At 36.3% G+C, this 24,363-nt stretch overlaps 1 protein-coding gene across 1 annotated transcript in view; it reads right to left on the reverse strand.

Annotated features, from left to right (window-relative positions):
* Positions 1-24,363, reverse strand: part of LYST (lysosomal trafficking regulator) — a 221,106-nt gene that overhangs the window by 84,766 nt on the left and 111,977 nt on the right. Inside the window, exons 18-27 of the mRNA XM_011935733.1 lie at positions 23,154-23,327; positions 22,087-22,236; positions 18,456-18,593; positions 14,115-14,313; positions 10,728-10,859; positions 7,178-7,805; positions 5,488-5,665; positions 3,737-3,906; positions 1,365-1,595; positions 323-489 (exon numbers count right to left, since the gene is read on the reverse strand). Of these exons, the coding sequence (XP_011791123.1) occupies positions 323-489; positions 1,365-1,595; positions 3,737-3,906; positions 5,488-5,665; positions 7,178-7,805; positions 10,728-10,859; positions 14,115-14,313; positions 18,456-18,593; positions 22,087-22,236; positions 23,154-23,327 (2,167 nt within the window). The remainder of the gene's footprint in view (positions 1-322; positions 490-1,364; positions 1,596-3,736; positions 3,907-5,487; positions 5,666-7,177; positions 7,806-10,727; positions 10,860-14,114; positions 14,314-18,455; positions 18,594-22,086; positions 22,237-23,153; positions 23,328-24,363) is intronic.

A 24,363-nucleotide genomic window follows, 5' to 3' on the forward strand; every position in this document is an offset into this window, starting at 1 on the left:
TTCACTTTAATAATTACCATTAAAGAAAACAAAAGGGTATTAATATGCAACATATGCTTTTAAATTCTACTTGGTAAGAAAAATCAGTGACATCTTTCAATTATGTATTGCCAACTACTAACTACACGGTGGAATCACTTTTTCTATTTTTGCCACTTTTTCAAGCCTTTTTAGGCTTCTTTTTAAAAACTGATACATATTATCACAAAATTAATGCTAAACTTTTAGTAAAAGAGTTTTTAAGAAGAAAGAGATTATGCTGAAATAACAGGTTTGTCTATTATACAACCCCCTCCCCAAATTTGTAAAAATTAAATCTTACTTTGTGTCCTCTTGTTTTTGCTATTTTGAAGATATCCAAGCATTACAATAAGGTCTTCAATAACCCTAAAATATTGTGAGCCTGAGGAACTGCAGGCATGAATTGTAACTGCTATGAAAAGTTGCTGTATATCACACGCAAGCAATTTATATTCACTGACAGGAATGCTAAAGATAACAACAAAAGAAGAAAACAGAACATTTATAAGAAAAAGAACAAATAATTTAAGACACAGCTAACTGATTTAAAAGATTTAAATTCCTGTTCGACCAGCTTGCACTCATTCATGCAGTCATTCGATATTTATTCACACTTATTCTACAACAAGTAATATGTAGTGTGTATGCTAGAAATAGAAATAAGATACACTTTGACACCTGTCAAAAATACATAGTTTTTCAGAGAACTGGACAAGTAAACAGATCACTATAAATAGTAAAGGGTTGTAAGTGTAACACTAGAGATTAATACAAGATACTATGAGAACACACAGACAGGTTTCTAGTCCACACTAAGGATGAAGATTGTGTGGGTATGAACAGGAACATTCTGCAAAGGCTTTTCAGACAAGGTGAATTTGACCAAATTAATTAACCTCTCTGAATCTCACTTGTATAGAGTTATTTTTAGGACTAAAAGAGGTATTAGATTTGCATTTATATTAATCACTTATAAATACCCAATAAATATGAATTCGTTACTTTTGGTCTTCAATCTTAATCTTGATAATCTACCTCAATGTATGATATTAGGCCTATAATGCTTCTCTCCATCTGGGTTTTCCAAATCAAGCAAGGGTTGGAAACTAACCTGGGCCAGTTAATAAAGTAGCATACAGGGACATTCAGTAAATACAATTTCTTCCTTTTTTTTTTCTTTCTTTCTGTTATTATTATTTTTTTTTACTTTTATTTTAGGTTCAGAGGTACACAGGAAGGCTTCTTACATAGGTAAACTCGTGTATTAAAGTACACTAATACTTAAGTTTTCTTGTTCTAAAGTATTTATCAGATGTAATTTTAAATAATAATTTTAAACTTACTTCTTTTCTAATCCATTCAGGGCTGCTACTGTATTACATAACACATAGAGTAGACCATTATCCAGCAACATATCTGCTACCTTAGAACAGGAATTTAAAATTTGGAGAAGAAGTAAAAGAGCATTATGCAAGAGTATGTTGTCATACAGAGAGGTCTCAATTAGTCCCAGAATAGGAATGATAGACCACTTCTGAAACAGTCCCGTATTTCTCACATCTTCCAGATCAAATCTATAATAAATAATACAGTTAAGAGCATGTTAGAAACAATTAGTCACAAAACAAGAAAATATGATAGCAACTATGGGTCATTTTGTTAACTTGATTTTGAAGTCATAAAAAAAAAATTGAGGGAGTAAGGATTCTTAACCTGTTTTTAAGATTATAAAGTCCCTTCAATAATAGGGTAAAAGCTGTTGCTAGAAGTCCATCCCAAGATAAATACACAAACATTCACGTGAAATATGCATGCAATTTTATGGTTTTAACTGATTTATTTTAATTTATCCATTAGTCCCTTATGTCCAAAGACACTGTTTTGGGGCTACAAGTGCACAGGAAAATTATTATTATTATTTTACATAGTATTTGAGAGACAGTGAGCTAGTAAAAAGAAGTCTAGCAAAAGGGAATGATTCTTGAGTTCTTATCCCAATACAACTTGCCTCTGGGATGGAATGAAATTAGCTAAGTATTTTGTGCCTCATTTTCCTTATCTGTCAAAAATATGTGGTGATATATGTCCTCTTTTCTTCTCAAGGCTATTGTGAGAATCAAATAAGGTAATGTAGAACTGTTTCGTGAAAGTCAAAAGTTGTATATAAATGAAAAGTAGCATTGACACTATCATAATAATTTAGCAAATTCTTTAAGGTCTGAATTTGTCTATCACAATAAGGAGACACACATTTCTCTCTATTCTATCACAAGCAGAAATTACAATTTAATTTCTGCCAAACTTTTGGTTTGGGAGAAAAATATTCTTTTATTTTTACACTTATTTGCTAATCCATCAGCATTCTACTAGGGTCAAAACTCAATAATCAGTATATCCAGGAATTCTAGATGAGGGATTTACTCCTCTCCCAGATAACCTGAAAGCTCTGAGGAGAGTAATGAGTTCCTATATGGATCCTTTATGTAATCTGTCACTGAGAATACACGAGCTATCTTTCATTTTTTTTCTTTTTCTTTTTTTTTTGAGACGGAGGTTCACTCTTGTTGCCCAGGCTGAAGTGCAATTGCGCAGCCTTGGCTCACTGTAACCTCCGCCTCCCAGGTTCAAGCGATTCTCCTGCCTCAGCCTGCCAAGTAGATGGGATTACATGAATGTGCCACCATGCCCGACTAATTTTGTATTTTTAGTGCAGACAGAATTTCATCACGTTGGTCAGGCTGGTCTTGAACTCCTGACCTCAGGTGATCTACCCACCTCTGCCTCCCAAAGTGTTGGGATTATAGGCAAGAGCCACCATGTCCAGCCTCACCTGTCTTTTCGGTTAATCTCCTCATGTTAATACCATATGCCAAATCTTAGCTATCACTTTCATCTGATGCAGCTTTTGTTTCTAATTTCTAACTAGTGAATGAACTACGAAGGATGAAGTTATATTAGAAAGAATATCATATGCCAAATATATTGATTTACCTGGAAAATTACTTTTAGCAGATTTTTTTTCTAAAGGTGACTAAAAGATTTTGTTAAGAGTGAGTTCACTAAATTTTACATTTAAGACAAAAGATCTTGCAGGGTGTGGTGGTCCACACCTATAATCCCAGCACTCTGGGAGGCCAAGGCAGGAGGATGGCTTGAGGTCAGGAGTTAGAGACTAGCATGGGAAACCCAGCAAGACCCATCTCCACTAAAAGTAAAAAAAATTAGCCAAGTGTGGTGGTGCATGCCTGTAATCCTAGCTACTCGAGAGGCTGAGGTAGGAGAATCCCTTTGAATCTAGGAGTTCAAGGCTGCAATGAGCTGAGGCACGACTGTGTCTCTCTGCACTCCAGCCTGGGTGACAAAGTGAGACATTGTCTCAAAAAAAAAAAAAAAATCTGAGCATAATGGCTCACGCCTGCAATCCCAGCACTTTGGGAGGCTGAGGCAGGCAGATCATGAGGTCAGGAGTTTGAGACCAGCCTGGTCAACACAGTGAAATCCTGCCTCTACTAAAGATACAAACAACTAGCTGGGCGTGGTGGTGTGTGCCGTAATCCCAGCTACTTGGGAGGCTGAGGCAGGAAAATCGCTTGAACCCGTGAGGCGGAGGTTGCAGTGAGCTGAGATTGCACCACTGCACTCCAGCCTGGGCAACAGGCCGAGAAAAAAAAAAAGACAAGATTCCCAATTATAGTGGAGGAAAGAACACACTTACTCTTCATCAAGGCCAATATGTCGACCAAAGAACATTTCAATGAAGCATTCTAACAATTCTTGAGTTCCTCGATGAAGATACAACTGGTTGGCTAGCAAGGAAAATCCACGATTCTTCAGAAATTTATCCTTTTGTTCCTTAGATGCTCTAGCAAAATATGCATCTAATAGCTAAAGAAAAACTTTAAGTCAATTTAGATAATGCATTAAAATTAATGTATACAAATCAGTGTAACACAACTGCATTTGTAAATTATTAAGTTCATATGTACAGAAGAACATAGAAAGCTTACAAAAATGCCACCACCACAGCAAAGCAAAAATGAATTTGTCTTTGGCTACTGCAGAATGCTAATGATGACTCTATCTTGGAGATCTTAATGATTCTCTCATGGGGAAACTGGCATTTTTAGTTGAACATGGACACCTAGCAGACTGGCAACCTTAGTTGAGTATAAGCAGAATATTTGTTCCTAATGCTGAGGGGGGAAAATCCATTAACGATACTCTCTCTGCAAATCTATATCTGTATCTATATCTATATCTATATCTATATCTATATCTATATCTATATCTATATCTATATCTATATATCCTAGAGCTCTACTTCTAGGCTTCTTGACAGATTATTTATCCTGAGCAAGGGCCCAAATTTCTACCCTTCTCTAACATCTTAAATGCAACACGTGTAATACCAAATTAATCCTTCCACCTCTTTCTCGCCTTTAATGACTCTCTCACAGTAGCAATAGACTCCTTTCCCTCAGACACACATCTATTTATTCCCCTACTAAAAAAACTTTCTAAGTTTACAGCGTAATACTTTGTAAATACTATGTATTTACTAATACTGCCACTGCAGCACTCATCACAGAATTCCTTACATTTTACTTAGTTAAGTATGAAACTCTTCTTTCTAGACTGTGAAATTCTTGAATGTAGGAGCTTATATTATTTCCCTCTATATACTATATTGCAACTAGCTCAGGGACTTACACATGAAATGGGAGCTCAATACTAGGTTATATTGCAAGTGATTAAACAATACCTACATCCAAACAAACTAAAGAAAATGAGAATCTTTACAAGATTATTTTAATATTGGGTTGTTTTCTAACGGAAACTATTCATATCAAGCATTTACTCACTCAATAATATACTTAGTACCTATTACACAAGATGCCCACCCTCATGAAGCTTATATTTGTGAGAAATTTAAAAAACAAGTACACAGATTAAAAAGATAATTACAAGACATAAATAGGATGCTATGATAGAATAAATAATATTAGACGGAAGTGATTTTGATAAGATAATCAGGGAAGGTCTTTTGAAAACGTGTCATCTGAGACCTAAAGTAAATGTCTAAAATTTGATAGTACACTGAAGAAGAGATTTCCAATGAACCATGTGTTCCTTGTAATTTTTACAAAACAGATTTACTAAGTGTTCAGATATGGGGATTTATTGGTAGATTTAAAAATCATACTGATATGAACCAATATATGGAGAGGGACTTAAAACTGGATGATGCAAAAATATGACCATGTAACCAAAAACTCCTATATCCCTAAAGCTCAAAATAAAAAAATTAAAAAACAATGTGAGTAGTAAGTAACAAACTATATTAGTTCATTATTCTAAAATATAAAAGAAAGATTCAGGTCTACTTTAATGCATATACTCAAAATTTTAAATTACATACTATTTATTTTTCTGAATTAAAATAACATATCCAGTATTTGCCCTTACTTTAATGACACCTTGTTGTATAGCTGGTGACGGGTGGTTAATGAGGACCAAAAGTGTATCTGCTTGAATAAGCTTGTCCATCACATCTTCAAGCATAACATCAGGCAGGATAAGAAGAACCCCACTTAGGAGTTCATATAGTCCACAGCATATAGGTACCAAACAGTCTTCAGTTACACTAAAACAGAGACCAAAAAAGTCTTACTAACATGATGAGAAAAGTACATGATGATTACCTCAGGAACTGTGACAAGTAGTAGCATTCTTTAACAGGTGAAACAAATGTTCATGATGTTTAAGAAATGTTTCCTAATTTACCTGTCATTAACAAATTTACCATCACTTTTTACCACTGATTTTTTTGGGCATATAGTCTACTAACACTATTCGATTCTACATCTCTGATGTCTAATACAGTAGTCACTGTTACTTATGCTATTTATTTAAAGTTAAACTAAAAATTCAGTCCCTCGGTTGCATCAGTCACATTTCAAGTGCTCAACAGGCATATGGGTAGTGCTGACTGTATTAGGCAGCATGAATACAACATGTCCATCACTGGAGAGTTTCACTGGACATTGCTACTTGAGATGCTATTGGAAATGTTTTTTCCACCAAGGAAGAAACAGCTTTATTAGGAGTGTAGGCATGTCAGAAAAACCCAGTTTAGTCACAGAGCAGAGAGGCAAATATTGGTACAGGGGAAGAATCTAGCATTACAGAATATCCTCTCAAGAACCAAGTGTGAAGATAAAACCTCTATCTAAATATCCTAACAAACGCTGCTGGGTTTAGCCCAGGTGAAACTTCTGGAAGCTCCTGGTGAAATGAGATTTTTTTCATAAAGGAATGCTCTCTAGCACTGCTGCATCTGAGCTCCATATAAAGTTATGGGTCTGCAATAGCAGAAGTAGAGGAAAAGATAAGTGGGATATCTCATCACCAGAGCAAGGTCATCTGTGTCCAGGTGAGAGAGGAACCTTAAGTGTTTGGAGACAGAACAAACTGGGGTAGCAGAAGAAAAATGGCTGAAGAAATAACAACGTCTAGGCAATGTCTGTCATGACATGGAGGACTCTGTGCAGTCTGATGTGAGCCTGTCCTGGGAAACACCAGCTTTTCTTTCTGAGGCCATTTTAGCTCTCTTCTGACTTCATCCACAGCAGAACTGCCAATGTTCGGCACCAAGACCTGCATTATAATTACCTGAGTGGAATGGAGTGACCACCCTATGATACCCATTCCTCTTCCCTTCTGGAGCAGTCACTTGTCTCAAATAAAGTGAGATGTTACCCAGGACAGGCCCAATCTAGAAACCACTCCCACCTTCACATGAAGACCAAGTGGAGAGAATCATTCTCATGAGTCAAAGCTTTAGAGAAATCCTATCGTTTCTCTGTCCTAAAGAATTTTTCCTTAATAACTATAAGGAATTAAACCACAATATATACATATTTTAAATGCTACTTATGGTTTAGATTTTGGTTAAATATGGAATTCAATATTATCTAGCATTAAAATAAGGAAAAACATATCTTTCTGTTTGTTATTATTACATATATAAAGAAATAAACTTTTCTGTTTGTTATATTATGAGAAGTGGCATAATGAAGACATTTCCAGATGGGTAGAGAGTCTTTAAAGAATAGTAAAATAAAGGTGGAAGGAGTGCACAAAAACACGTAAGTACCTGTGAGCACTTGCTGTTCGGATGTAATTTGGCTCATAACCAAGAGAATAGGCAAAGTTTTCCCAGTCATCAGTGTTTCTATCAACAAGACTTGGCCAACGGCCAACAGCTGCAGATCCATTCTGTGAAGGAAAGGCTAGCCCAAGGCTTGCAACAGTGCTGTGGCTTCGCTGGAAGGAGGCCAACCCCTTTAGGTAATCAGGTCGGCGTGGGCAGGACTCATCCCCAGGACTGTCATCTTCTGACCTGGGTTCTGCTCCCAACTCTTTATGATCTGCTTTGACCACTGGAAATCCCAGCACTCCTTTTGGGACATCACTGACAGAGACTTGGGCTGAGAGAACAGCTTCCATTTCACAAACAGTTTTTGCAGACTCACAGCTACTGATGAATGCATCCTCTTTGCCTTTTTTCAGTGTGTCGGAACTCCCCAAAGAATTTTTTTTCTCTGAGTGGATGGCAACATAAGTATCTGCGATATTTTGTAACCTGTCAATACTACAACCCAAACTTCCAGTCAGTTTTTGTGATTGCATTAGTAGTGAAGAAGTAGGGAATGCTGGTAGGCTTCTAGAACGCAGCATATGGGCGGCCATCTGTTGCGGAATAATATTAGAGGAATTCTCTCCTAGTAAGAGTAGATACAAAAATACTACTTAAAAATCTATTAAGTGGGACCACCTCTCTTTTGCATTATAAACTGCAACCACAGCAAAAGCCCATTTATCTGCACTGTTAAAATCCATATAGGTTAATTTTACAAGTAACGAATGCTTAAAATTCCTTTACTTTTTCTTTTTTTAAGAGACAGGGTCTTGCTCTCTTACCCTGACTGAAGTGCAGTGGCACAATCACAGCTTACTGCAGCCTCTAACTCCTGGGCTCCAGATAGCCTCCCACCTCAGCCTCCAAGCAGCTGGGACTACAGGCATGCGCCCCCACACCTGGTTTAATGCTTAAAATTCTTAAATGCCAAAACTATTTTTATTTTAACCACTTTTTATTAATATATTCCCAAAACATATGTCTTTTCCTGTCTTCTTAACAAAATACAGTATTGACTGAATGATTCAGTCATTAGGATTAATGGTTCTACTGTGCTGAAATTAAGTGAATTAAGTGAAACTCAATTTACTTCAGGCTAGCAGTTACTAGGATGTAGTGGAAAGAGTGTGGGCTTTGCAACTAGATATAATTGGATTCAAATGATAGTGAGGTGGTCCAAGGTAAATCACTTAATTGTACTACAGTTTCTACAAATGTAAAATGAGGGTTCAGAATATCTACTTTGCAGGGTTGCTTTAAAGATTGAGATTATATTTGTGATGTACCTAGCATAGAGCTCAACACATGACAGGTGCTCAAAAAATGGTAGTACTTGTTGTTACTAGCCTGAACAGCCCTAGACAGTTCTCTCTCTCCTCCATTTTTGCAGTCACTTCTTGCTGCTATTAGTGAGAAGTAATAGTTTCTTTTCTTATCACAGCTCTCTAATATACTGCTTCTAATATTCTACGTAGGAAGACACCAGAAAAATTATTCTCATTGTAATGCATGGGATAAAAGTGCATCCCATTCAAGGTGTGGTCCGTGAACCGGTAGCATGGGCATCAACACCACCTGTAGGATTGTTGGAAATTCACAATCTCAGGCTCCACCCTAGATCTACTGATACAGAATGTATGAGGGAGGGGCCCAGGAATCAGTGTCAACAAGCTCTCCAGGTGATTCTTTTGCAGGTTAAAATTTGAGACCATGAATACAGAGTAAACAGGCATTAAATGAACTGCTTTAGAGCATAGACTTTGTGGCAATAAAATAGCTCCATAGCTCAGACTTTTTTTCTAATTATTTCTGGATTTTGGCTAGAGAGCTAAAGTTGCCAAAAGATTCTGTTCAAAAGATCTGGGGAAAATGGGGGTATGATTGTATTTGAAAATGTTTCAAAATGACACAGATGATTTAAAAAACAAATATGTCCTGTAAAATTCCAAATAACACTAATTCAAAAAGGCCAGGTTCAGTGGCTCGAGCCTGTAATCCCAGCACTTTGGGAGGCCGAGGTGGGTGGATCACTTGAGCCCAAGAGTTCGAGACCAGCCTGGGCAAAAAGACAAAACTCTATCTCATTTATTTAAAAAAAATTTTTTTTAAAAAAAAGAAAAGAAAAACTAATAAAAACATAACCTTAAAATATTATTATAAAAGGACATAAAAAGTGCTAGAGAATAACTGAAACACTTTGGGAGGAAAACAAAACTAGAGACTAATACCTACATACCTAGTTCTATCTACCTCTATTACTATCTCACCTGCACTATTTAAGAATTAGGATTGAAGCTAAAGACAAGACTAGGACTGACAACAAGAGCAATGTCCCAGTATGGAAAAGGATGGTAGTCAGGTAAGGAAAAGATGTATGGTCAGTTTGCAACTAGAAAACCTGCACCTATTCTTTTTTTCTATAAAGTAGTGATGAGACTCTGTTAAGAGTAAATTAGGAAGACAGAAAAGTACCATAGGCTTAAAGACTTGAATATACTTACTATGGAAATAGAAGAGGGTATTGATTCTGAACATACCTAAAAATTACAGGGCAGCATTTAAAACTCTACTACAACTTTCAGCAGTATGACAGCGGTTAGACTGAGGCCAGGTTAGCATTTTTCCGGTCAAGAATACCAACAGGCCAAAGGGACAAGGAAACTGAGATAGTTTCCAACTGAATAACTGCTGAAGTTATTGGCTAATGTGACCTAGGCTGGACAGGGAAAGCGAGACAAGGGGAACTTTGGAGTGTGATTTAAAAAACAAAAAACAACAAAAAAAAAACCCCAAAAAACAAAAAACAAAGATGGGAGGTCTTCAATTACAGAGGCTGACTGCATCCCCTTTGCCTTTTTTCAGCATGTCAGAACTCTCCCAAAGGATTCTGTTTCTCTGGTTGGCTGGAGGGCTAATGATACAGAAAGATTCTGTTCAAACGACCTGGAAAAAAAATGGAGCCACATACAGTATTTGAAAATGTTTCAGAGTGATGCATGTGATTGAAAAATAGATCACATAGATAGAACAGAGTGGGATACTGGAGTTTCACAGGTGCTTGACAGCATTCTTGATGATGATAAAGTCCAAGACAGATGCATGCAGAGTGGTAAGACAAAGTAGAGAAAGGGTACCCTGAGTCAAAAAATGTGAAGCTGGAGTATTGGGTGGCCATTTATCTGGCAAGTGAAGTTGTCTAGAATCATGGTTTTAGGTAGAGAGAAGAGAATAAAAGTTTTTAAAAAGCTTCTGAAGAAAATGGTAAAATAAATCAGAAGCTTGATGAAAGACAAATGACTATGATAAGAGAGGTCAGAGAATGCCAGAACAAAACAGCATGAGCCTTATCCATTTTCTCAGTTCTCTTGAGGACTTGTGCTGGGTGTCTCTTGTTAGATTGAATGAGGTTATACTATATATACTTCTAAAATATGTACAATTTAATTCTCTAAGAATATTCAGAACTAAAGTGAGAAGGCTATACTTCCATTATTGCTATTTTTACCTTCATACGGTGAAGCAGTAAAACCAGATGGGCTTATTACCATAAATCCAGGGCTCATAAGGGACCTTCCTCCACTGCTGGAATGCCTCAGGTATATGATTGACTGTACTTTCTCCTGAAAGATCTTGCCATCTAGAATCCAAATTTTTTTTGAGAGAGCAACATTTTTAAAAAGGATAAAACAAAAAAACAACTTTAAAAGCAGATCATTAAATTCAAATTTTGACAAAAAGATGTTTAAAGAGAACAATATCTGGCATACTTTATACTAAGGCACATTTGATATGTGAATACGTACTCCTCACAATTTTTTAGTACAGATTTTGCTGTTGTTTATTATTTCTGGCCACGTTAACTTCTATTTTCTTAATTCCAACTGTACTGACAGTTATTTCTATGGTTTAACATTTAACTGTTCACTTTTTATATGTTATTATCATCTCTCAAGGGAGACTGTTCATCTGTTCATTCCTTGAGGAAAGGACTGTGTCTTTCATTTTTATAAATCCCCATCAGTGTCTAATTGTAAAAACTAATCATTTCTGAGCTTCACACTTATAAATTCGACTGCTTCATTTCTTAAATGAATCACAAATGCAACAAATCTAAATCTGAATCATCTTTTTGCCCTAAATTTACTCCTTCTGTTTTGTTCTTTGGGAAGTTCCCATGTGGGAACCTTGAGCCACCCTTGACCACTACCTTTCCTTTATCCATGGCAAATCAGTCACCAAGTTCTGCTGCCTTTTTCTCTTTTTTTGAGACAGCCTTGCTCTGTTGTCCAGGCTGGAGTGTGGTGGCATGATCTTTGCTCACTGCAACCTCCGCCTCCCTGGTTCAAGCAATTCTCATGTCTCAGCCTCCCGAGTTGCTGGGATTACAGGCATGCGCCACTACGTCCAGCTAACTTTTTCTTTTTTCTTTTTCTTTTTTTCTTTTTTTTTTAAGGAGAGACGAGGTTTCGCTATGTTGGCCAGGCTGGAGTTGAACTCCTGGCCTCAAGTGATCCTCCCACCGTGGCCTCTCAAAGTGCTGGGATTACAGGCATGAACCACCATGCCTAGCGTGACTTTATTTTTTGTTTCTTGAATTCTTCTTTTCCCTACTATAGTGCTATAATGCAGGCTTTATCATCTCTCAACTGGATTACTATCAGATTGCTAAATGGTATCCTTGATGAACATCTCGTTACTCTCAAATCCTCACAGCTACCAGAATTCGCTCTCTCTTGAATGTCAACTCTTGCTTAAAACCTTCCAGTGGCTTTCTATGCCTCCTTACCACCCTGGATAAAATCCAAGCTTCTTGTCCACAAGAATTACCACTATTTGTCCCTAGGCCCCTCCCCAGTCTTGTTTCATAAATTACATTTCAGCAACACCACTTTCTCCTAGTTCCCTGTCAAGCTGTTTCCTTTGCCTGGAAGGCCCTTCTCTTTGATTCCCACTCATCCTTTAAGATTCAGGGCAGGCAACACCTCCTCTGGGAAATCCCCCTCAGTCTTCATATGCTCTATGCTACCAGAAAACAAAAATGTTGACTTCCTTATCACTGTGCTTTCCATGTGGCATGATATAATCATTTCTTTATGCTCTTTCCCTTAACTAAGCTATAAGCATCTTAAGAGAGGGGGCCATATTTTACCCATCTTTGTAACTAACGCACTTCCAGAATCTTTATAATGTGCTGAGACTACCATAAAGTCATGCTATCTAATTTCATCTGGACCTTTACTACTGCTCATTTTATTCATTTACTATGTTTTTACGTTTTTTTTTTCTTTTTTCTTCTTCTTCTTTTTTTTGGGGGGGAGGGGATAGAGGTTTGCTCTTGTCACCCAGGCTGGAGTGCAATGGCACGCTCTTGGCTAACTGCAACCCCCGCCTCCTGGGTTCAAGCCATTCTCCTGCCTCAGCCTCCCAAGTAGCTGGGATTACAGGCATGTGCCACCAAGCCAGGCTAATTTTTTTTGTATTTTTAGTAGAGATGGGGTTTCGCCACGTTGGTCAGGCTGGTCTTGAACTCCTGACCTCAGGTGATCTGCCTGTCTCGGCTTCCCAAAGTGCTGGGATTACAGGCGTGAGCCACCGTGCCCGGCCCCATTTACTACATCTCTTAAAATGGCTATTGTACAACCAGTTTTCCAATGTAAATTTATGACTCAGCTTTCTTATAGGTACATTCTTGCTTTCTTTCTTACCACATTACATTTCCCTGGTTCTTAAAAAAACTGATTATTCCATCTTTCTTTTTTCACTGATTCTTCGTTCTTGTCCTACCCTCCAACTAGTAATATTACCAGCAGTTCTTTCCTTAGCTTTCTCTTTCGTTCTCTCTCTCTACTTTTCTTCAGTGGTCTCATCTGTTCTCAGAGCTTCACCTCACTACTATGTGGACCGCTCCTTATAACCCACCCTTCCTTCTTCATGCTGTAACCTTCATTCCCAATTGCCTACTAGAAAATTATATGATAAATAACTGTAGGGAACCTCAAATACAACATATATTATATAATCAAAGCCATTCTCCTTTTTCCTTAACACCCCCAGAGTCATTCCATCCTAAACTTCCTACTTCTCAATTTATCCCTCCTTTCCAGTTCTACTATTACTATGGCCAGATTCTGTTATCTTGTCTCTCATGGACTACTATAATTGGGCTTATTATAGTAAGCCCTGGTTCCTTATTTCTGAATCCTGCTGCAATAATTTACTTATATCATAGCCTTTGCTTAAAACAAACAAACAAGATCCTTTCAATGACCAATAACTAAAATACAAGTTCAAATTCTCTGGTCTTACATTCAAGGACCTATTTGATATGACTTTCGGGTAAAAATAAGTAAATGGTGGTCTTAAACTCTATTTATGGCATTATTTGTCACTATTTCTTTACAGATTCTCTATATATAGGTAAAACTCATTAGTCCTTATTTTTTCTTTCCATTTTTCCTCCCTTTAAAGTCACTGTCTTTACCTGGAACAGTAACTCTCCAATCTACCTATCAAATTCTACTAAAAATCTTCAATGTCCACATCAGATGTCATGTAACCTATTAAATATTCTTTCCACAGTGGTCAGATGAAACCTTCTGTCCTTTGAAATCTCATTAGTTCTTCTTTTGTGTCTCTTCAATACTTACCAAATATATAGATATTTTTTACTGTAGTTATTTGAGTCTATGTCCCCTTTCTCTACTTGGCATTTAGACTCCTTGAGGGCAGACGCCATGTCTAGTTCATTCTATAACTCTCTGCCCTATCCCAACCCCAATATGTAATTAGACTAGCACAGAGGCCATTCAAATATCAAACAAATGTGAATCAAGTGGGAAGAATAAAACAAAAGTAGAAATAAACATGATCTAACAAAAATGATTATACCTACCTATGTGCAAAGAAAAGTAGAAGTTCGTGGGATTGTGACAAATGTAAGTATTAGTAGGAGGGTGAACTGCTAAAAGGAAATTGAAGATAATTGACAATAATTCCAAATCTGGAGGAGATCCAAGGACTTCTGCTGCAATTTTCACAAATGATCTACAAACCTCTCGGGGCATGGGTGTGAGTTGCCCCTCTTTGTGTTCCTGAAAAAATAAAAATCAAACTCTCTTTAGATTTAAAGAATTGTCAACTAAGATTTTTCATTTAGGCAAAATATTCTTTTTAAGGTAGAATTCTGTTGGTTTACTAGTCTAGTCTGACAGTATTTACCATTACCATAACAACTCATTAAATTGAGTTATTCCCTAATTCAAGCAATCTTGTTATTAAAAATTCATTAACACAGATGGCAACTTAATTCTAGCCCATTTATCTTAATGAACTGAGGCAAACTTACACTGTAACTCTCACAAGCATGGACTCAAAAGCCAGACTGACTAGGTTTGCATTCTGGTTTCTCCACTCACTAGCCGTGCGATCTTAGGGACGTTATTTAACATCTGCACTCTTCACTTTCTTTGTCTGTGTGAGTAATACTAGTGCTACTTTACAGAGTTATTACAAGGACTAAATAACATAAACTCTTAGAATAGTTCCTTGCATATAGGTAAGCCCCATATAAATGTTAGTGATAAACTACTATTACTACTGCTACTACCTTTTCTTCTTCTTTTACCAATATTACTATTAGTAATATTAGTATGGGATTAGGACATAAAACTTTTGATAGACAAAACTCATTACACTAATACAATATGCTCCAGTTTACGAAGCTCTTTTTCGCAACAGCTCTAGGAGAGGTTTTAGCCCTAATTTCTAGAATATGAGGCACAAAGTGGTTATCTGACTAGTGTAAACCACACATAAAATACGTAGGTAGTATAATTATAACTCAAACTCAGGCCTCTGAACTCTTTCTACTGCACCATTTACTGTCTGGAATAATGAGAGTTGGCAAAATGCCAAGAAATTACTAAAAATAAAGCTGTATATAAATAAATTGCTTATATCCTCCAATTCCATCTCCCCAGTGGGTAGCAGGTGGTCTTCAGATTAAGGGCATGGGAGGTAAACTTCCTCATCTTCCTTCCAAATACATATCTCTACATCTACTCTTCTCACTTACTCTTGTGTATTACTGAATTGGAGTACTTAAAATGTAGATGTTAATTTTGAAACAATTTAGTTTGACTATCTCAGATATAAGAAGAGAACACTGAGTCTACAGAAGAAAACACAAAACTCCTTTGCCAAGATCTCATAGATGTCAAGCGGCAAAGCTAAGACAGGAACATAGATCTCATGACTTCCAATTCAGAACTATTTCTGCTACGACCATCTGCATTTCTTCTAAATCATACTCCATGTATCTTTTTAACTTTCTTGGTTGCAGCATCAGTGATTCATTCCCAAGTCCAGCCCAGGTTACTTCTATCCTGCCCTCTCCACTGACTCTTTATCAATAGTCACTGGTATTCTATTTTACTATTTTTTAATCCCTTAACTTTACCTTATGTGAACATTCTGCTTCTGTCTTTGCTTTTGCTGCTGGACTTTTTAATAATCATTTATTCTCACTGCCTTCAGTGATCTGCCACACATGCTCTCCAAAGTCCCTGAAATCTGGCTCTTGCCTTATCCATGCTATTGAAATCTTGTAAGTCATTAAGAATTTCTGAGTCAATGGCCCTTTATCTGCCTACATTTTCTCTGAACTTTCTATATCATTTGGTTCAAGGTATCACCTCCTTCTCTACATGTTCTTCCCCCTCTGCCCATCTCTGGTTTTCACTTTACTGAGTTTCCTCTTAGCTTTTCAATTACTCTTTCTATATCTCTTTCAATAGCCCCTTTTTCTTGTTTCACATCCTGAAAACGGGTATCTCCTGAGGTGTAAACCTCAGCCCTCTGATTCTCTCACTACATTTCTCTGTCTTGGAGTGTTTCTCTATTCTGACGGCTTCACTATTACCAGTTCACTGTTGCTGAATATCCTGCTGTAATTTCAAATGTAGAATACAAAAACTACAAAACTTACAAGTTTGCTTTTTTTTCTGATAAAATTATTGTTTTTCTGGTCTCCCGGCTTGAAATTTTTATGTTATATTTGACTCCTCCTGAAGCTCCATTTAAACAGAATCAAGTCCTATGAATTCTATCCTCACAATCTCTCTCATATTTGCTCCCTACCTAAACACTCCCATTCTAATCACCAGGGTTCAGGTTCTTTATGCTGTACTCACAAACAAATGAAACTGCCTTACATCCAGTACATTACCAATTTATTAATCTTCCTGAAGTGCACAAACACTCTGAGGTATCTTAAAGGCAAAGACTAAGTTCATTTCTTTATAAACTTCCCACAATACCTGACATAAAGCTATGTTTCATAAATAGCTGTTAATTTGATAAGTGGGCTCTTTGAACCAACAAGGGTAAAAAACTATACATGTAAGGAAAAAAATTTGTACCTAGATTTTTTTCTAGCATTTTTGTAAATAATACAAAAGTGAAAAAATATATGGAAATCTCCAAGTTTATAAGCGCCACTTTTCTGACATGCAAAGACTATCACATTGTCATATGAACTTAATGAAAATTGGCCAATACATTTCAAAATGGATATGCAAAGGAAAAAATTTTGAGGAAAACTGATGTATAAATGACACAAAAAACACTCAGTAAGCAAGGGGCCTGAAAGATCAATCAACATATTCTATTCCCTACAACAACAATCTAATTTACCACAGGGGCCAAGAAAGGCAATAAAATGTTTTTGTGTTTTTGGAATTCATTCATTTAACAAATACTTATCAGATGCCCAGGTGTGTCAAGTACTGACATTACAGTGTGATTTAAAACAAAACAAAACGAAACAAAAACCATATCCTTGCTTTCAGGAGGCTTACAGAAGGAAATAAACCATAATTCCATATATAACTAACAAACTGTATGTACATAGTGTATAAAGGGAAAAAGACTAATTTATATGGAAAGGGCAAGGAAGGTATCTCTCAGGAAATAAGTCTTAAGTTGCCACGTGCAGGATAAGTAGGAGCTGGCCAGATGAAAAGAATGGGATCAATAATTGTTAAAGCAAAAAGAATACCATGTACTCTGAGACAGAAAAAATTCTTACTTGTTTAAGGAAGGGAAAGAAATCCAAGGAGGCTGAGTACCATAAGATGAAGCTAGAATGGTAGCTAGATCATATAAGCCTTCTCATAGTAACACTTCTTTTTTTTTGAGATGGAGTCTCGCTTTGTCGCCCAGGCTGGAGTGCAGTGGCCGGATCTCAGCTCACTGCAAGCTCCGCTTCCCGGGTTTACGCCATTCTCCTGCCTCAGCCTCCCGAGTAGCTGGGACTACAGGCGCCCGCCACCTCGCCCGGCTAGTTTTTTGTATTTTTTTAGTAGAGATGGGGGTTTCACCGTGTTAGCCAGGATGGTCTCGAACTCCTGACCTTGTGATCCGCCCGTCTCGGCCTCCCAAAGTGCTGGGATTACAGGCTTGAACCACTATAGATGTTGTCACAGATTTTGAATTTTAGCCCAACTATAATGAAAAGCCCTTAGTGCCACTGAAGCAAGGGCACTCAAAATATAAAATATTACTGATCTCATGGAATATCTGTACTTATCTAACTTGACAAAGTTCTAATAGATGCCTCAGACATTAAAAAAAAAAACTTGGAAAATTGTCTAATATACCCACCAAGCAGATATGTATTGATGCCTTTTATCTGCTTGGTTGGTATACTAGATGATATCAACAAAGGCAGAGAAAAAAATTAACTAAAAGGGCCACAGCATAGACATTACAATGTAACTGATAAAATTAGTGTCACTTTTCAATAAAAATTTTGGATACAGTTTAAAATGCTAATTCTAGCACATAAAATAGACCTTTAGCAAGTTTATACTTATTAAATCAACACATATTTGTAAATTTTTATTTAAAGAATATGGAATAAGTTAAAATTCATTAACTATTCTTGCTGTTCAAGGCACTACAAAACTATTATTCTATCCCAACATAAAGAAACATCTAAGAAACTTAGTAATTGTACTTTTGTAATTGAGTTAGGAATTATGACAGTGTGATGATCAAGTTGTAAGATGCAGCAATTGAAAAACTCCTATACTATTTATTGAAAGAAGAGAATCTGGAGAGAAGATGGGGAAAAAAAAAAGTCCCATTGAAAGTGTCACAAAAATTTGATGTTCATAGTATTATTAAACAACTGTGGAAAATATTTCCAAAAGTAAAGTTACATAAAAAGTACCTGCAAAACCTGACAAGTCAGCAGAAAGTGATGAACCACTTGAGCTTTCAGTAACTGCTTAATATTAAACATCTGCTGGTGGTGATCTGCTCTGATGAGGACTTCTAGAGCCGCTAACAAAGTTTCCCAAACACCTTGCTGAGGAGATAAACACACACCAATAAGCACATAGGTCCTGAAAAATATGCAGCATGCTTTTTGGAAGACACACAACGTGCAACAATTTAACATTGTATATATATTCAGTATCAAAGACTACATGTCTGCAAAAAGCCAATGTCAAAATTTATTCCCTATTATTTTTTGTTGCCAGTAGGCTATTTCTAAATAGCTATGTTGAATGCAATATTGTATTAGGTGCTTTCCTACATTACCCTTTCTGTGGCATCAAATGTATTTTCAAAAGATGAATTATCAAGAGGGATTGTTCAAATTAGAGAAGCATACACATTACCAACATTATTGTTTTTAAATAATTTATGTTCAAAGAGTGTTGTTAAAAATGTATACATTTCAATACCAATCTGCATATGCAGCATTTAACCAAATAATTTTAGAGCAAATCATACTAAATCAAAAAGTCATGGACAATGTGAAAATTCTGCATTTTTAATTTACTTTCAAGTTCAAATAATAGAATTCTCTGCATGATTACAAACTATGCACTTCAAAGAGTAGTTAGGATCCTTTGACAGTGCCTTAAAATGCTTCTCCCATATTGAATCAATCTTAACTTGTCCATAATAGTAGAGAAAAAAAGAGACCTTATACTGACAACTAATATTGAAAGATAACCTTCCCTTCATCTTATCATCCTTTACCTTTCAATAAACCTTTTAACAAAAAGTAAAATTAACTGGCTTGGGTTGCAGAGCCTACTATTTCTCCTGCCATTATCTGGCAAGAATGAACCAAGATATTGATAGACTTAATCATACTCTTCTACCCAGGGTCTCTCTCTTTCTAAGACAGAACCAAGATGTTCTAAAACAAAAAGCCAAGTGAAAACCAGAAGACAAGGCAGCCAAAGTATGAAAACATGATTCAATCTGAAAAGTAGTACCAAGATAAAATAGTGCCAACATAAACAAATAGCAACAAGAAAAAAAGAAAAACCAGACTTAGTTCAAAAACAATTAATTACGTACGAAAACCTTATTTCAAATTCATAGAAGCAATATGTGTCTTATCACTATCAAATTCAATTTAAAAATGTTTCTTTTAAAATCAAACAACCCCACATTTGCCTGCTCTTTGAAGCACTTGGTCCAACTTTGTCCAAGTTAGATTTTCCAACCTGCAACTGAGCATATTCTTTATTACACATTTATACTGCTTTTGATCCAATTTGTTTACATATGCTATCCCCGTAATTATTTGCTTTCTCCCTGCAATATTACACATATTTTAATCTATCTATCTTATCTATCTTCTATTTTTTAGATCTGAAAGTAAATATTTACTCAGAGTGAGAAAAGGAATCACAACAAATCACAAAGTTTAAAAACTGAAAAGTACCATGAATACCCCAAAATCCAGAAACATGGTAATAGTTAGTTTGTTGGACATGCCTTTCAAAATACTTTTCTCTGTTTTGTGGCTGCATACTCTTTAATTGCCTCTTCATATAACAACAATTTTGTAATATAATTTTCTATAGGAAGAATAGAAAATTCTCTTTCCTCTAGCATATCTGAACTAAAATTATTTTTGTTACTAATAGATTAGAAAAGGTTTTGTTTTTTTTGTTTGTTTGTTTTGCCAGGTGTGGGGGCTCACGCCTGTATCCCAGCACTTTGGAGGCCAAGGCGGGAGGATTGCTTGAGCCCAGGAGTTTCAGACCAGCCTGGGCAATATAGTGAGACTTCATCTCTACAAAAAAAAAAAATTAAAAATTAGCCAGGCATGGTGGTGCACACATGTAGTCCTAGCTACTTGGGAGGCTGAGGTAGGAGGACCGTTTGAGCCTGAGAGGCAGAGGTTGCAGTGAGCCAAGATGGCGCCACTGCACTTTAGCCTGGGTGACAGTGAGATCCTGTTTCAAAAAAAAAAAAGGAGTCTTTTTTCAACCTCACAATTCATTATTGGTAATGTGTAAATTTTTAGGGACTGTTGGCAAGTTGGGAAAAACCATTTTTAAAAAAATTCTAAAGGTACATATATTCTGAATTGCTCCATAAATAATATTTGATGATAATCTTGTTATATTCTAATCAGTTCTAGACAATCCAGTTTTCTTTTTCTTGCAAAAATCACCAATACCTACTAGAACCCTGCCACACTTAGAGCAAACAGTCTACACTAGAACTAAGCAGGCTGTATGAGCCTATACCATTAAGACTGCTTAAAACTGGGGCAGAAAGGAAACAATCCTATACTCATTCCCTGACTGGGTCCTTGTGAAGACCAGACCAGCCATTCTAGGTGCTGAGATGTAGTGCCTACATCTAAGATCAATCTATGTTGCTTACTTTATACTTATGATGAAGCCTTATCTCTAACTCCTGGCCAGCGTGGCTCCCCTAGTTAGAAGTGTATCCATTTCCCTCTCCTGGACCTGACTCCCCTGACTCTTAGCAGGCTCCCCTTTCAGAGTTTATGGTAAATGCAAGCCTTCGACTAATCCAAATAAGCCCACATGCTCCTGCCTGACTGCAGTATTCTTAGCCAGCCCAAGTTTGATTTTGACTCTCCAGCTCAGCGTTCCCCATGGCTGTTCAAAACTTTGCATGGGAAATAAGTGCCAGATTTCCATTTATAATTAACATTACATTGAAGTAATTATTTCCTTCAGAATAATGATTAGATAAATATTTAAAAGAATATGCTGGCTGGGGGTGGTGGCTCATGTGTATAATCCCAGCATTTTGGGAAGCCAAGGCAAGCAGATCACTTGAGCTCAGGAGTTCAAGACCAGCCTGAGCAACATGTGTGAAACCCTGTCTATACCCAAAATACAAAAACTTAGCCAGGCATGGTGGCACACATCTGTGGTCCCAGCTACTTGGGAGGCTAAGGTAGGAGTATCATCTGAGCCTGGGGGTGGAGGTTGCAGTGAGCCAAGATCACGTCACTGCACTCCAGCCTGGGCGAAAGAGTAAAATTCCGTTTCAAACAAAAACAAAAACAAAAACAAACAAACAAACAAAAAGAGTACACGCTTCTATTCACAGTAGCTAAAATGTGGAAACAATCCAAGTATCTCTAAACTGATGAATGGATGAGCAAAATGTGGTAAATATATAGAATGGAATATTATTCATTCTTAAAAAGGAAATTTGGACATATGCTACGACACAGATGAGCCGTGAAGACATTATGCTATAAGTGAAACAAGCTAATTACAAAAAGACAAATACTATACGATCCTACTTATATGAGATCCTCAGTCAAAAGTAGAATGGTGGTTTCCAGGGGTAGAGGAAGAGGGGGAATTACTGTTTAAAGGGTACAAAGTTTTGGTTTTACAAAACAAAAAAGATTTACAGAGATGGATGGTGGTGATGGTTGGACAACACTGTAAATGCACTTAATGCCACCGAACCGAAACTTAAAAATGCTTAAGATGATAAATTTTGTGTTATATGCATCTTATCACAATAAAAAATAGAAAAAAGTACATATTACATGCCTCTGCTTTATTCCATATCTTCCAGTCAAGCAATAGTTCCTCTAATAGCTTAACATCTTGGATTATAGCATTAGAGTCTACATCCAACTTAAACTCTCCATTCTCATTCATATAAATAATATCTTCACCACAGCATCCTTCGAGAAGGGTCTATAGAAAATTAGCATTAATATAAGATGCATTAGTAATTGGTTAATCAAAAAGTTCAACAGAAACATTAAGCTTTCAATTTTAGCAATCATTAAATTCAAAGGAAAGCTAGTAAATAATTCAACACTTCACGCAATATCTTTAACTTGTTTTGTAAAACAATGCAGATAAATAGAAAATTCCAAACTTACAAATATTTTTAAGTGAGTACTCAGGTTCAAACATGGAGTAAAACAAACAGCACTCATTTTTTATGTTTTAAATTGAATTAATCTTCTATTAGGCTTTAAAACCTTTTCAAAAAAGTAGTAAGGATTCATGCCACAAATGTATGGATCTTGCAATTTAAAGAGGTAGGGGTGGGGGCAAGGGTAGAGCAATCATCTTTTGACTTAGTACTAGAAGTCTCAGAGAGAAATATTTTCACAATGTTACCAAATGCTTTTATCTAGAAAAGTATTTAAATATATAATGATAGTGGGATAATAAAAATGAGCACGAATATCTGTGACTTTAAAAACTAACTTTGTAGCAGCAGTGCCTAATGGAATGGTATGCCTCTAGGTGCCTAGAGAACTGGGTTCTCTGCCATAATGGTGGGGGCTAAAGCAAAGATCTTCTCAATCTATGGAATGAGGGGACAGCATGGGAGATATCTATGGCCCACTCAGATCTAAAATTCAATGAGTTTATTTTTTCTTACTTTTAAAAAAATGCTTTTAAAAAAAGAAAAATGTAATTATTTAAATGATGAAAAGAATTAGAAGAGTATCTTAGTTTTATTAACTATACACTAATAAGTTTCCTCCATTTTCTTCAGGAATAACTGAAACACAAAACTATTATTGGAAGACTTTGATGACGAGATGAGTATCATTGCATATGAAACTATAAGAATAAATTTTATGAAGACATACCTTCAAAATGTAAAACCCAACAATGCATTTTTGTTTGATCAACACCTGATGAATCATAGAAAGTCCATTGCAATTTTCTAATTCATGTACTCTTTGTTGGTTGTATTTAATTAATGAGAGTATAACTCGCAGTGCTAATGCTTGAGTTTCTTCACAGCTACTGAGTTCAACGACCTAAAAAAAATGGGTGGAAATAGTTTTCTCCCAATTTGCTGAGAGTAAAAATTTAACATGTATAATCTTCCACTATGTAACATCAATCCAGTAGTTTCTACAAAGTAATTTTTTAATGCTCATACTCTACCTATTTAAGGATTGTGAATAAACAAAACTGAGAGTAAGGCATAAATTCCATGTTCTATAGTCTCTTACATATGCTATAGTATACAATGACATGAACAACCTTAGCGGTCAGTAGCATTTTATAACTAGTGATCTAAAGTGTCATAAGTTTTTGATAAATTAGTCAACAGACAAACAGGCTCTGCACTATGTGGTAAGGGAGATAAAAAGAAGTAAAATACATGATACTTGTTTCCAATGGGGTCTACTTTTCTGTCAAAGAGATAAGAGGCTAAAAACCACATGTTGTGCCTTGTACTTCAATTTACTTCAACCAACACTTTCTGACAACTACTATATACATAAGAAACACATACTTATTATCATGCTAAAGGCCAAAGAAGAATGAGACAATAGGTATGCCAGGAGAGCACAGAAACCATTCTGACCCCTCTCTGCTTGGTTTAGGGGAAGGCTACACAGAGGTAAGATGGCCTCGGAAGAGAGCCAAATCCTGGAAAGCAGGAATAAAGGGGTGGCTGGGGGCAGGGCACAGCCAGGAGAAGGGTAAAGCCTAAATTGGAAGTTCAGAGTACATCTAGGAAGCTGCAGGTTGCCTCTTTGGCTGGATTGTAGAGACCAGGCTCACAAGGCAGGTTATGCATGTAAGGATTTTAAGGACACTGAATTTTATTTTTGTAGGGGAAAAGGAAGGATACTGAACAAGGTTTCTAAGTTTTAGACTTAGAAACATACTTTAAAAGTCTTACTGGCAAGATACTAAACATACAAAGATAAAAATGTAAACGTTTTATCTAAGATTCAATCTTTATGTAACTAACAAAATTATATTCAATACCTTGATGAAAGAGAAGAAAACAAGGATATACATTTTGAAACTATACAGTGGTACAAAAGATCACAAAAT

This window comes from Colobus angolensis, unplaced genomic scaffold (genome assembly GCF_000951035.1).
Source record: "Colobus angolensis palliatus isolate OR3802 unplaced genomic scaffold, Cang.pa_1.0 Scaffold148, whole genome shotgun sequence".
NCBI classification, from domain to species: domain Eukaryota; kingdom Metazoa; phylum Chordata; class Mammalia; order Primates; family Cercopithecidae; genus Colobus; species Colobus angolensis.